The sequence below is a fragment of the Sander lucioperca genome, chromosome 14 (genome assembly GCF_008315115.2).
Source record: "Sander lucioperca isolate FBNREF2018 chromosome 14, SLUC_FBN_1.2, whole genome shotgun sequence".
In the NCBI taxonomy this organism is placed as follows: Eukaryota; Metazoa; Chordata; class Actinopteri; order Perciformes; family Percidae; genus Sander; species Sander lucioperca.
In genome coordinates, this window is record NC_050186.1 from 10,068,402 (window position 1) to 10,083,401 (window position 15,000).

Consider the following 15,000-nt stretch of genomic DNA (forward strand, 5'->3'; position numbering starts at 1 on the left):
ACTGACTGACATGCTGCACAAGAACGGGACAGTTAGGTTTTGTAAAACGATGGTGGGTGGGGTTTGAAAAAGTATGTTTCTGTGACACGCGGGACACGAACCCCGGTCTCCTGGGTGAAAGTCCTGTGCTGTTTGACCCAGTGGTGTAGTCTAATGTATTGTAGTGGGTATATAGGCCTATATGGGCCAGAGCCTTTGGGGAAGGGGGGGCATATCATAATGGGGGGTCTGGGTATCCTCCCCCAGGGAAGTTTTGAGCGTCAACAACTTTGGATACACTTTTATGCACCAATTTATGGTGGAAATACCTTTATTTAGCCTATGCGAAGAATAAGAACACAGATGATAATTCAAAATATGTCAAAAATCTAATGGAACGTATGTTGTTGGTGTCATTGGGCATTTTTAAGTGGGTATAAGTAAATCCTGGAGCTTTCTTAGTGGGTATACTGCGTATACCTGTCATATCACGTAGACTACACCACTGGTTTGACCCATCCACCAACCCAACCAGCCTCCCTACGTGGCATTTCGGTCTTTCGTACTACTCGCTACCGTTATCTCTCTTTATACTACTTCATCTTACAGCGCCGCGGTCGAGCTGTGCTCGGCCCGGTGGCGAAATTACGAATCCTACTATGGCCACGCCAAGACCCGCCCTTCAATAGCAGCTCAGCTGGTTGGGGTTAGGCATTTGACCTCGAGTGGTTAAGGTTAGCATAGCCGATTGGTCAGGGGATAGGACCTGTACAAATCGGGTTACGTTACCTTGCGTAAGCATGGACGCCTGGCCAAATGTAGTGTGTGAAGGGCGGGTCTTGGAGTGGCCATAGTAGGATTTGTAAATTCGCTGCCCGGTGTGTTCCATACAGACACTAAAGGGGGATTTTTGCGTCGAGCCACTGGCCAAGAGTCAGTATTTGACGAGTTGGGAGTGAGAAGGCATTGTTCAGACGATCATTACGTCCTGCTAAAACTCCAGGTCCCAACCAGACTCTTCATCAGAAGGAGGCTCTTCTGCGTCCTCTGGGAAATAGTCAAAGTTGCTGTTGTCCAATGGCCCGGCCACCTGGTGGAACAAACAGGAAGTCAACACCAGAGGTGGAAAGTAATGAATCACACTCACTCACATTACTGCAGCCTACTTTTACTTTTTAAAAGTAGTTTTGAAAATCAGGGCCCGTATTCATCAAGCATGTGAGAATAACTCACAAGAACAATACTAATAATTGACTTAAGAGTAAAAAAAAAATCTTGGCTTAAAAGTTAGTTATTAAGCATCTCAGTAGGACTATATCTTAAGTGTCAGTCGTAGAGATGATTCACGACACTTTGCTGTGCCACAAACAGGATTTTAGATGACGACATAGGCATGGACCAATCACTGAATAGATGTCCGTATTTAAGAATATTCTCAGATAAATTCAAATTGAATAGTGAAATTCCTAATAGAAGTTTACATTCAACACACATTTGACAGTAAATCATTTTCAAGAGAATACATTATGATATACACGTTGCAAATGAAAGATAAACATGTTTTCCACCATGTCTTCATTACAAATTTTAAACCGGTGTGCTGTTAAAGCAGCTACACACAGAGCTGATAATCGGCCGTCGGACAGTCTGGCGAGGTCGGTGACTCGAGTCTGTTCGGTGTGTCCCGTGCCGTCGTCCGTTGGAGGAGCCGTCGGCCTTCATTTTGGCCGACCTGACATGTTCAGTCAGAGACAGGACAGTCGGGACTCACCCGGAAACGGGGAGCGGATGAGCCTCTCAAAATCTGATGAAGATCTTTTAAACTGACCTTTGTTGATCTGAAATGAAGACAGATTCAGCAACTGCACGGCCTATTTCTCTCTTCAAATGTTTTCAGAAACACGTTTCGGTGAACTATTTTAGTCCAATATGAGATCATATTCTGAACACGCCGCCATGACAGTCTGGCTGTGAATTTCCGGAGAAAAAAGACCCACGTGACGCGTTCGTCCAATCAGCTGCCGGTTTTCATTTTCTGGGAAACAAACGGACTGTTAATGGAAACAATACAGAGCAGCGCCGCCTGCTGCTATGGAGACGTATTACGTTTCGCGCACGCGCAGAGCATACGCTCAAGTCGGCGTCTCCTCAGTGTGTTTTGAGGCACTTTTTTGGACCTCGGGACCCAACTGATCAGTCCGACTGGCTTTACTGCCGACAGTCGGCCGTCTGGTTGGTGTGTCAGCACCTTAAGAATAAAGAGAAGTAAACACATTTTCACTGGCAGCCGTCATGCTTTCTGTTTACTAACCCTATGTCGTAGGAGTGTGTGGTGGCACGATTGAGAGTGTGACGGTGAATGCAGAGCGATCGGCCTGAGTGGAGGACTGGGTCTGAGTTTATTAGCCAAGATATCGAGTGAATACACAGCAGAGTTTTGCAGTTTTGTATACTGTATAGACAAACTGTAACAGGAAAAGTTTTAAGCAGGTTTATCCGTGTTTAAAAAACCCCATATGCAGGTGGATTTTGGTGGAAAAAGAATATAAGAGAGACTCAAGGATACGCACCGTGGGCGTGAACGGAGAGGCCACGGTTCCCTGGCGGAGGCCGTCCCAGTTGAAGCCTTCGAACCACCTGAAGGACAAAGACGTGTTGCCATGAGAACAGTGTAACTCCTGCAGGAAGCACTCACAGTGAAGTCCATAGAAATAAAATGGCTAGAAAGGCCATTTCCATTCAAATCAACGTAGCAGAATGGTCAGAGCAGCAGCCATTGTTATGGGTACCATTGCCATGGTGACGTATCCGATAATATGTCGACTACTATAAGTCGCGGAGCTGAGGTTTTACAATAACCGACGGACAAACGAGCAGTGGAGCAGTAATGCTACGAGGCAGAGAGCCAGCCGCTAAATGAGTCCAATTAACTTCATGCTTCATCCACGCAAAGCACATTGCTATCTCCACGAGTGACCGCTTTATTCGGCTCGTTTTCTGTGAACGATGTGGCGAGGAGGTAACGTTAAAGCGGAGTTAGCAAGCTAACGTTAGCCAACTGACACCGGCGGGCTGGCTTGCTGGTTCCGCTGTGCTTTTATGCTGCATCGGTTACAGAGAATGAGCTGAACAGCGGGCTGGGTCTAACGTTAGCGGTCTGCTGACCCACTGCCGCTGCTGGGTCTAACGTTAGCGGTCTGCTGACCCACTGCCGCTGGGTCTAACGTTAGCGGTCTGCTGACCCACTGCTGCTGGGTCTAACGTTAGCGGTCCGCTGACCCACTGCTGCTAGGTCTAACGTTAGCAGTCCGCTGACCCACTGCTGCTGCTGGGTCTAACGTTAGCGGTCTGCTAACCCACTGCCGCTGCTGGGTCTAACGTTAGCGGTCCGCTGACCCACTGCCGCTGCTGGCTCTAACGTTAGCGGTCTGCCGACCCACTGCTGCTGAGTCTAACGTTAGCGGTCCGCTGACCCACTGCTGCTGGGTCTAACGTTAGCGGCCTGCTGACCCACTGCCGCTGCTAGGTCTAACGTTAGCAGTCCGCTGACCCACTGCTGCTGCTGGGTCTAACGTTAGCGGTCTGCTAACCCACTGCCGCTGCTAGGTCTAACGTTAGCGGTCCGCTGACCCACTGCCGCTGCTGGCTCTAACGTTAGCGGTCTGCCGACCCACTGCTGCTGAGTCTAACGTTAGCGGTCCGCTGACCCACTGCTGCTGGGTCTAACGTTAGCGGCCTGCTGACCCACTGCCGCTGCTGGGTCTAACGTTAGCGGTCCGCTGACCCACTGCTGCTGAGTCTAACGTTAGCGGTCCGCTGACCCACTGCCGCTGGGTCTAACGTTAGCAGTCTGCTGACCCACTGCTGCTGTCTCTAACGTTAGCGGTCTGCTGACCCACTGCCGCTGCTGGGTCTAACGTTAGCGGCCCGCTGCTGCTGGGTCTAACGTTAGCGGCCCGCTGGCCCACTGCCGCTGGGTCTAACTGTCCCTCTTCTTCAAGTCCTTCATTGAAAATGTTACTTATGCAAAAGTTTGTTAAGTATCGTACATATTAAAAAGTTTTTACTATTTTTAATTTATAATAAAACATCAGATTTTATAAACTACATGTGTTTTGTGTGCAGGAATCTTAATGTGTAAAGTAACTAGTAACTAAAGTAACTAGTAACTAAAGCTGTAACAGATGAATGTAGTGGAGTAAAAAGTACAATATTTCTCTCTGAAATGTAGCAGAGTAGAAGTAGAAAGTGACATGAAAAGAAAGGACTCAAGTAAAGTACAAGTACCTCAACATTTGTACTTGAGTAGTAAATGTACTTGTAACGTAATGTAACTACTAGTTACATTCCACCACTGCCCATGACAATAAACATCTTTACTTTCTCACTTGTGTTTCTGGATGTCCTTCACTCCATTTTTCTGATTTCCCAGCCTCTCTGAAGGATTGTCCCTGAGAGAAACATAGATTGTAACATAGGCTTAGAGTTTTGAGGGGATGCAGGGGATATCATCAAAAAATATGAAAGACAACCCACTCTCCAAAGTAAAAATTAAACAAAAAACAAATATACAAATCCCAAAATTAAAAAATCTAACACCTAGCCAATGAACGAATATCGGTATAGCCCTACTTCTTACCACTAAGGCTACGTTTAGACGGAAACGATCTGAAGAGAAAACGCAAAAGTGGCGTTGTGTTCTCACTTTTTATTCCGCGTTTAGACGAGAGTTTTGGGGTGGAAATCTGCGTGGCACTGCCACACAACACCACCAAGGCCGCACGCCTGCGTAGAACCTTCCTTCTACTTCTCTCCTTAGTAGCGCCAAACCAAAACATGTCGGAGTGAACAACAGAGCTTGTCTGGAAAGACGAGGAGGTGGAGTTGCATGTTTGTCTGATGATGACCGGCACAGTCGACCGTGATGAGCCACAGCACAGCACCCACGGGAGCACTACCAATATCCTGAGCCTCGCGGCCCTTCAGTGGCAGCGGCCAGCGGGCGGAGGAGGCTGAAGCAGACCCTCCTCTGCCTCGCTGGCCTCTGGCTCTCTCTCTTTCTCTTCAACCGTAACGTTGTAGCCTACTCTGGCTCAAATGAATAGCCTACATATGGTCAACGAACTATAACAACCTTATCCACATTGTTGAAATCATTTAAATATTAAGCCATATTTGAAAATCTTTTAGGTAACAGGAGCCTATAATTTCTGTAGCCTACTTCGTAACAACAGACTACCTGGACGTATTTTTCTCATCTCTCTCCACACCGCTGTCTTCAGACTTTTGTGTTTGTACCCTTTAGACGGGCCACGGTTAAGCTTTTTTAAGATGTCCACTCTGGAGGGTGGTTTCACTTTTTTGCATTTTTAAGCCCCAAAAACGCCATCGGCGTATAAACGAAAGGCACATCCGATAAAATATTTTTTCGTTTTCACCCGCGAGCGTCATCGTGTAAACAGGGCCTAAATATATGTTTTCCAGCGATTTCAGACGCAGGAATTCAAGCGTTTGACACCCCCCGTTATAATGTGTTCCCCCGCCCTTGGATGGTTAAGATGTTTTAAAAGAAAAAAGCAGCCCTCTGTTTGACTTAGTCGGTGCACTACCAACCTGCAGAGCCGTTTGATAAGGTTAGCGGCACTCTTGGTGATCTTCTTGGGAAACTCTATCATGTCGATGCCTCTCAGGATGACGTTGTACGTCTTCATGGGATCACAGCCGGAAAAGGGAGGACTGGGGACAGAGAGGAAACTGGGTTTTATTTATTCATCCCAGACTGGCTGTTCACATGAAGCATTGGCACATATAGCTACCTATGAAAAGTGATGCACTGTAATCTGTATGTATTCCACGTATTTATTACTGTCAGCAGCACATTGACTGCTGCTGTATAAGAGCGTGAAGATCCTCGTAAGGAGGAGGTCGGGGGGATGTTTGGCTCCTAAAACACAAGACTTTCACCCAGGAAACAGGTGTTCATGTCCTGAAGAAGTTTAGGAGAAAACACAAGACTTTCACCCAGGAAACAGGTGTTCATGTCCTGAAGAAGTTAAGGAGAAAACACAAGACTTTCACCCAGGAAACAGGTGTTCATGTCCCGAAGAAGTTAAGGAGAAAACACAAGACTTTCACCCAGGAAACAGGTGTTCATGTCCTGAAGAAGTTAAGGAGAAAACACAAGACTTTCACCAGGAAACAGGTGTTCACGTCCTGAAGAAGTTAAGGAGAAAACACAAGACTTTCACCAGGAAACAGGTGTTCATGTCCTGAAGAAGTTAAGGAGAAAACACAAGACTTTCACCAGGAAACAGGTGTTCATGTCCTGAAGAAGTTAAGGAGAAAACACAAGACTTTCACCCAGGAAACAGGTGTTCATGTCCTGAAGAAGTTAAGGAGAAAACACAAGACTTTCACCCAGGAAACAGGTGTTCATGTACCAGGAGTACTACTTAATGGGACCACGATCTTGTTTTTTTCTTAACTAGTCGTTTTGGTGCCTGAACTTAACCGTCGTCGCCATACGACGGTCACCAACCAACTTAACTGCAACAGCCGCTGAAAGAAGTGCCACCTCACAGTGACATTAGTTCTGTTGTGGAGAGGGTATTATCTTTTCTTTTTTTAAATCTTAAAAACATAAGTGCTAATACTGTATCTAAGTGTGCAGATAACCTGACTCCAGTGTGGGAGAACAGGTTGGTTTCTGAGTCTCGAGGCGAAACATCGTGAAGTGGCCATGTCTCCTCTGATGTGTGCTCTGTACTTATTTCCATTTAAGTTAATCCGGAACTAGTCATTCTGCAGACATTAATGAGAATGTGAAACATGTTGGTGTACCTGCCACTGAGCAGCTCAAAGACCAGTATTCCCAGAGACCAGCAGTCAGCGGAGCTGTCGTGGCCTTTGTTCAGGATGATCTCCGGGGCGACGTACTCGGGAGTCCCACAAAATGTCCACGTCTTCTTACCCAGACCCACTTTCTTAGCAAAGCCAAAGTCCACCTGCGCGCAAAGAAACGCACATAATGAACATTTCCTTTGTGAAATATCTGACCCACATTGTTGTTTTATAATCACAGTAAAAATAACGGACGTAGCATCCATTTTCATTTCTTGAGTTTGGCAATTTATATGTCACCATCTTGTTTTTTAGTTTGCTTTTTACGTTTCTGTCGCTTTTTTGACATTTTCTTTAGATAGAATACAGCTTTAAAGGACAATTCCGGTGCAAAACGAACCTAGGGGTTATTAACAGATGTGTACCCACTCTGTCGCTCTCTGGGACATGTTTTCATGCTAATCGAATGAGTTTGGAGTTTGAAAGACGCTAGCACGGACCGCTGATTAGCTTACAACGCTAGTATTCGGGGCACAGGGAACGTAAAAACAAATCGCTATTTATGCCACTAAAAAGGCTCAAAATATCACCAAACTTCAACAGTAGCATAATGAGGGTCTCTACATGTTAACAGAAGCATTGAGAACTTTGTAAGTGTACTGTTTATTGAACAAAGAGCTGCGGGAGCTCCGTGAAAGGGCTACGAGAGAGAGAGAAAGCTACCGGTAGTCAATGCCGCAACACTGCCTCGCACCTCAGGAAACTGGTGGTGTATCTGCAGACATTGTGAAGCTATGGCCACCCAACAGGAGTGTCTGTGTTGCACGGAGTGGGACCTGTTGCGTCGCGACGCCCAAGAGACGCAGTGTTTTGTACAGTCTGAAGATTTCCCCTCTCTGATAAACAGGGCTGGACTTGAAACTTTTTCGGCGACCCAGACCGGAGGGACCAGATGGACCGTTATCCACTGAGTACACTAGACAAGTTATGCAGAGTGTGATTATTTCAGATATATTGAGCAAATTGCTTTTGATTTTAGTTTGCATCGCCAGCTGTAAGTCATGACTGGTTTCCAAGACGGCGGCGGCATGTAAACATGAACACGAGTGTCTTTATAATGTATCTTTTCAATAAACTGTCTGTACACTTACAAAGTTCTCAATGCTTCGGTTAACATGTAGGGACCCTCATTATGCTACCGGTGAAGTTTGGTGATATTTTGAGCCTTTTTAGTGGTATAAATAGCGATTTGTTTTTACGTTCCCTGTGCCCTGAATACTAGCATTGTAAGCTAATCAGCGGTCTGCGCTAGCTTCTTTCAAGCTCCAAACTCATTCGATTAGCATGAAATCATGTCCCAGAGAGCGACAGAGTGGGTACACATCAGTTATTAACCCCTAGGTTCGTTTTGCGCCGGAATTGTCCTTTAAGGATCTTCAGCATAGAGCTGTAATCGGGCCTTAAAAGTTTGGCCCGACAAGGCCCGAGCCCGAGAGAATTCGGCCCGAGCCCGACCAGTACATTTTGATTGACAGATTTTTAAAAGCCCGAACCCGTTTACAGCCCGACTGTACAAAAGGCCGTCTATCAGCAGTGATTAGAGCGCATGTTGGAAAATAGCGTGGACACGCTCTTCACGCCGCGAGCGGGCACACGCACCACTCGGCGGAAAAGGGAGAGAAAGAAAAAAGAGACTGCGCCGCACGCACACATCAGCTCTTTTGTCTTCCGTCAAGAATGAGTAATTTATACACGTTTTAACATAATTTATTCATGACTAACGGAGGCTATAGGCCACATGGAAGTTGGAACAAAGAAATAAAATAAGTCCTCCAGAAGCCAGCCTCTGTTTCACCTCCTCAGCATCCATTTACACGCCAATCGAAATGCTTCACCTGACCGCTCGATTACTGCGCAACTCGGAGCGCAAGCCCGAGCCCGGCCCGAGCCCGTGTAACATGATAGAAATTAAGACCGAACCCGACCGAACCTGTCGGGTCCCGTCGGGTCCCGTCGGGTTCGGGCAAAGATCCTCAGCTCTATTTCAGCAGAGAGACAGAGCGCATTTAAGTTCTGGCCCCACCGGCGAGGAAAACAACTCTTCATTCTCCAATGACTTGTATTGCGTGAAGGTTTCCTCCTCGTCAATTCCGTCTGCTAGCAAACGACAGAAAAATGCCTAAGCTGTAGACTCGAGTGTGTTAGCTTAACTTACCGAGATATAGTTAGGCTACAACTGAAATGTGGATATTTGACTTGGTACTACGTGCTTGCTGTACAACAATGGACATAACGTTAGCTTAGTGTCTCTCCATTCTCTCTGCTTATTCCTCACATCTTTATCCACGTTTGACTTCATAAAAGCTCAGTTTTTCGGTTCTTTACATTGTTGGTAGTGAATATCACCACACAGCAGCTCTTAGGCATGTTTCTGTTGTTTGCTAGCAGACGAAATTGACGAGGATGCACCAGAGTTGTTTTCCTCTCCGGTGGGCGTGGCTTTCAGAGTACGACGCAAAGCGCTCTGCCTCTATTGGCTTCCCTTTTCAAACCCAGAAGCTTTGTCTGTTATTTTTACAGTCTATGGTTCTAACGTGTGTCCACACCAGCTTGGCGTATCCTCGGTGGTCCAGGATGATGTTCTCAGGTTTGAGGTCTCTGTAGATGATCCCTTTGGAGTGCAGGAAAGCCAGAGCCTCGACCACACAGCCGGTGTAGAAGCGAGTGATGCCGTCATCAAACGATCCCCTGCAACAGAGAACGAAGGCTGACGCTGACGGTCTCACGGCCTCTCAGTGTTGAACACTTAAACACAAACAGTCCCACACCTGTCTCGCAGCAGCGTCCACAGTTCTCCTCCGAGGCACGCCTCCAGCAGCATGTACAGATATTTGGAGTCCCTGAAAGTCCGATAAAGCCTGCACAAAGACAAAGACCGTTTCTCACAATGCACGCCTCACTTGGGTATGTTGCTGCTCATTCTGCATCGATCTCTTCAGCCACATTTCCTCTACTCTCAAGGCCCTTTATTGCCATTTTCCATTTATCCACCAGATTCCCTCGGGTAAGTGTGTAAATAATGCGTAAGTAATTGCATAAGTAAATAAGTGCGTAAATAAGTGCGAAAGTAATTCCGTAAGTAAATAAGTGCGTAAGTAATTCCATAAGTAAATAAGTGCATAATTAAATACGTAAGTAATTTTGTAAGTAAATAAGTGCGTAAATAAGTGCGTAAATAAGTGTGTAAGTAAATAGGTGCATAAATAAGTGCGTAAATAAGTGCGTAAATAATTGTGTAAGTAAATAAGTGTGTAAATAAGTGCATAAATAAGTGCGTAAGTAATTTCGTAAGTAAATAAGTGCGTAAATAGGTGCATAAGTAATTTTGTAAGTAAATAAGTACATAGTGTGTAAAGTAAGTGCGAAGAAAGTAAGTTCGTAAATAAGGCTAAATAAGTGCGTAAGTAATTCCATAAGTAAATAAGTGCATAATTAAGTACGTAAGTAATTTTGTAAGTAAATAAGTGCGTAAATAACTACGTAAATAAGTGCGTAAATAAGTGCGTAAGTAATTTCGTAAGTAAATGAGTACCTAAATAAGTGCGTAAATAAGTGCGTAAATAATTGTGTAAGTAAATAAGTGTGTAAATAAGTGCATAAATAGGTGCATAAGTAATTTTGTAAGTAAATAAGTGCATAATTAGTGTGTAAATAATTGCGTAAGTAAATAAGTGTGTAAATAAGTGCATAAATAAGTGCATAAGTAATTTCGTAAGTAAATAAGTGCGTAAACAAGTGCGTAAGTAAATAAGTGCATAAATAAGTGCGTAAGTAAGTGTGTAAATAAGTGAATTTCTTCTGTTATTTAACTGTATTTTTATGGTGCCCCATCTGCTGGAATATTTTACAGTGCAGGATAAAGTCACCTCTTGCCACCACATAGATCCTCTAAAGTGTGAAGTGCTCTGAATAAATTCTTAGCAACATAAGAAGCAGTGTGACCTGATGATGAAAGGACTGTGAGCCTCCATCATGATGCGGCGCTCAGACAGGATGTGGCCCTGCTGGCTGGTGTCCATGATGTGACGTTTCTTCAAAACTTTCAGGGCAAACGATCGGTTGGGATCATTCTTTAGTTGCACCTGAAACACAGAACACTCAGTACAGACATACAGCACTTTAAAGGGTAACTACCGTTTTGGTGTAGTGTCCCAAAAACGTTGAAAAGTTGTCAAAAAAAAAGAACTTGAAAAAAGCAAGAGAAACTCCTTTAAAGGTCCTATGACATGCTGCTTTTTGGATGCTTTTATATAGGTCTTAGTGGTCCCCTAATACTGTATCTGAAGTCTCTTTATATAGACCTTAGTGGTCCCCTAATACTGTATCTGAAGTCTCTTTATATAGACCTTAGTGGTCCCCTAATACTGTATCTGAAGTCTCTTTATATAGACCTTAGTGGTCCTCTAATACTGTATCTGAAGTCTCTTTTATATAGGCCTTAGTGGTCCCCTAATACTGTATCTGAAGTCTCTTTTATATAGGTCTTAGTGGTCCCCTAGTACTGTATCTGAAGTCTCTTTTATATAGGCCTTAGTGGTCCCCTAATACTGTATCTGAAGTCTCTTTTATATAGACCTTAGTGGTCCCCTAATACTGTACAACCCAGTCTTATGGCAGTTCGTGAAATGGTCACGTTATTTTTAATCTATTGATTCGTGTTCACAGGGACGTTTTTCTTGTTTTTTTTCGTGGTGGCAAGCACGAAAATGTAAAGTAATGTATTTCAATGGGAAGCATATTTCGTGATCACACATGGCCTCTGGGCGGGCAAAGCAGAGAAAGGGGAGGTAACCTTTCCCCTTATGACGTCATAAAGGGAAGATTCCAGATCGGCCCATCTGAGCTTTCATTTTCTCAAAGACAGAGCAGGATACCCAGGCCATGGGACCTTTAAAAGAGCAAGAAAAACTGGCACTCACCAGCTCCACGCGGCTGAAGCCTCCTATGCCCAGAGTGCAGATGATGTTGAAATCACTGAGAGACACTCGGGAGAAGAAATCCGCCTCTGCCTGCACACTGCGGAGAGCAGCAGAGGACACAATGACAAGGAGAAAGACATTAAATGAAGGCGAGACAGGACACCAGAGGAACGGCTTTGTGACGATGCATTTTTCAGCTGATTTGAAAGACTTTATTTAGCTTTAAGATGAGAATCTTCTCAATTGATTTCACCACAGACCTTCTAAGCAACACGTCTTTTCATAAAAATCATGACTTGGTTACTCGAGATACTCTACAGACCTTTTTGTGTTTCACATTTCATGCATGAATAAACTGTTGGATTTTTGGGTAAACTATCCCTTTGTTTGTGGTCCTTAGAGGATAATTTCTGAGGTAAAAAAATAAAATAATACAGCAGATTTGTGAGGTCAGCTTATTAAATGTGAATGTGTTCTAGTTTCTTCACTCCTAAACTGAATATCTTTGAGTTGTGGACAAAACAAGACATTTAAGGACGTCTTCTTGTGCTTTGTTGTCATTCCCCTCCTGTCCAGCAGATGTCCTCGGACTTTTCCTCATCCCAGTCACTCTGACTTCCACGTCCACCTGCCCACCTGTTTCCACTTTCCCTCATCAATTCTGCAGTATTTAACCCATAATCCATCAGTACTCTGTAACCTGTAAACTGCAGCGTTTACCTGCCCTGCGTGCCTGTGGATTCCACTTCTGTTTGTAAGTATCTTTACCTCTTTAATAAATCCCATCACTAGGGCGAATGAAGCCTTGTGAAGCCTCTGAAGCTTCTTCCTGATTGTATCGCAAAATGATCCGAAGCATCACAGTGACATCTGGTGGTCAGTCAGCAGAAATGACAGCGGCTATTTCTGCTGGGAAAATAAGGCTGCGCTAATTCAGCCTTATTTTGACTATGCATGCTGCTCATGGTATAAAGGTGTCTTACAGCATCTGAAACATAGGCTTCAGACTGCTCAAAATAAGGTTGTGAGGCTTGTTCTGAACCTCCCCATGCAATCTCATCTTGATACTTCTCATTTTGAGACTATTGGGTGGTTAAAAGTTGAAGATCGAGTCTCTCAGATTCACCTGTGCATGGTTCATAGGACTGTGTATGGGGTTGTCCCCAAATATTTAATCAATTATTTTAACAGAGTAGGAGATGTCCACAGCCACTCCACCAGGCGAAGTTCTACTGATTTTGTTCCTCCTAGATTTAAGAGTAATTTAGGTAAGGAGTCCTTCTTGTATGTAGCAACAAGCCTGTGGAACAGGTTGCCAGGAAATCTAAAGATGATCAGAAGTTTAGGAGGTTTTAAGCAGGCACTGAAAAAAATGGCTTAGATGCCAATCGTAGTATGAGGATTTATTACTGGATTGTTTTATGTATCTATTTAATGTTTGTATGGTTTGTGATGATTGATGCTTGACCTGCTGCCACTTGCTCACCCCCCCCCCCCCCTCCCTCCCCCTTGGGACCACAATGGAAATAAGCCTCAGGGCTTTATTGTGTTATCCTGACTTTGTTTTGTTTTTAATGTATGGTGCATAGTTGTATCGTATTTTATAATGAAATGGGCAAATAAAATCAATCAATCAATCAATGAACTCGACACATTCGAACGAAGCTACAACATGAACACAGGAGAGACAGAATGGACACATGCATATGGCATGACATGACTGAACTTGAATTAAATGACATGAACAGGACATGACTGAATTAAAAATATAAAGCCTATGTTTGAATATAACATAATATAATAATATAAATTACTGTGATCAGGATTTGAATGTAAGTATGTTTAATTAGGCTAAATATGGATTCAATAAACTGCAGCAACAATTCCATCTTCTACCGCTACGTAGAATTATGTACATGTGTGTGTAAGTAGGCTAATTTCCATTAAAAGGCTAATCAAATAAATTGCAAGCCACACTCATAAACCCTGCGATGTTCCAGTGAATTCTCGTTGGTAAGCACCAGCGACATGAATCCAGCCAACCCTTCCGGAGTTTCAGTGACGTTCGAAGCTTCGGACGTCATCAGTCACGTGGTTATTTCAATTCGATACGAGCTCCAACGCTGCTTCCAACCAGTGCGCTTTGCGGGAGTGATACAAGCTTCGGTGCCTCGGTGTCAAACGTCCCATCACTACCCTGAACTGAGCGGAGCCGGGGTAGAGGTTATCAAATCCATTTAGCGCAATACAAAGTGAAATGTAGTGATGTATAAAGTAGCATAACGTGAAAATGCTCAAAGTAAAGTACCCAAAACTTGAAGTACAAGTAAGCGGTTAGCATGGAGTTAAGTGTCCCAAATCCCACTATGGCCACGCCAAGACCCGCCCTACGAAGCAGCTCGATTGGTTGGGGTTTTTGACCTCGAGTGGTTAAGGTTAGGATAGCCGATTGGTCAGGGGACAGGAACTGTACAAATGGGGTTACGTTACGGGGAATTTGGGACACTAAACTGCCCGTACACCCAAGTAAGTACATGTAGTCAGCTACTTTCCACTAATGTGTAAAACTGAGAAAAGTAAAATAGCCAGAACGGAGCTGCACGTTCCAAGTAGGCAAATAAGCAAGTAAGTAAAGTTTACTGATAAAGTACCTTTCACGGATAAAAATCACAAAAGTGCTTCACCATAAAAATGAGCAGTCTTGTATAAAGTACTCAAAAGCAATACTTGAGTAAAAGTACAAAAGTCTTAAAGTATCTGATATTTACAGTACTTAAGTATTCATAGCAATTTTCTGATATTAAATGTACTTAAGTAGAAGTAAAAGTAAAAAAAAACTTTGATTATGAACTTTATGGCCAAAGGTGTGTAACGTTATCTTCATCACCACTGTCGTCGGGGTGATCATCGTCTGTTACCATGGCGGCAGAGCCTGCAGCAGGTGCTTCCATGACGATATCAGTCATTATGCTTCCTCCTTCTTTAGTTTTGGGTTATGTTTTTTTTTTTTTTGCCACTTTGCCACAAACAGGCATCACGTCACCAACTGGAACGGAGCGTACATTATCTTGGCAATTTAGGAGCAATGATTCGCCAAACTTCCTTTTTTTCAGTGTAATAAATTACTTCTGATTATATTTTGTAGTAACGAGTAACTAAGATGCTCAGGGGAAGTGTAGTGGAGTAAAAGTAAAAGTTTCCG

At 44.0% G+C, this 15,000-nt stretch overlaps 1 protein-coding gene and 1 long non-coding RNA gene across 2 annotated transcripts in view; one reads left to right on the top strand and one right to left on the bottom strand.

The window, feature by feature from the left end:
* Positions 1-769: 769 nt before the first annotated feature.
* Positions 770-15,000, bottom strand: part of LOC116041781 (cGMP-dependent protein kinase 1-like) — a 40,022-nt gene continuing 25,791 nt past the window's right edge. The window contains exons 12-20 of the mRNA XM_031287834.2: positions 11,799-11,895; positions 10,822-10,961; positions 9,648-9,737; positions 9,426-9,567; positions 6,820-6,983; positions 5,593-5,715; positions 4,368-4,430; positions 2,550-2,616; positions 770-1,069 (exon numbers count right to left, since the gene is read on the bottom strand). Of these exons, the coding sequence (XP_031143694.1) occupies positions 971-1,069; positions 2,550-2,616; positions 4,368-4,430; positions 5,593-5,715; positions 6,820-6,983; positions 9,426-9,567; positions 9,648-9,737; positions 10,822-10,961; positions 11,799-11,895 (985 nt within the window). The 3' untranslated portion in view covers positions 770-970. The remainder of the gene's footprint in view (positions 1,070-2,549; positions 2,617-4,367; positions 4,431-5,592; positions 5,716-6,819; positions 6,984-9,425; positions 9,568-9,647; positions 9,738-10,821; positions 10,962-11,798; positions 11,896-15,000) is intronic.
* LOC118493128 overlaps positions 12,479-15,000 on the top strand; it is a 13,114-nt gene continuing 10,592 nt past the window's right edge. Inside the window, exon 1 of the long non-coding RNA XR_004895099.1 lies at positions 12,479-12,552. This is a non-coding gene — a long non-coding RNA (uncharacterized LOC118493128). The remainder of the gene's footprint in view (positions 12,553-15,000) is intronic.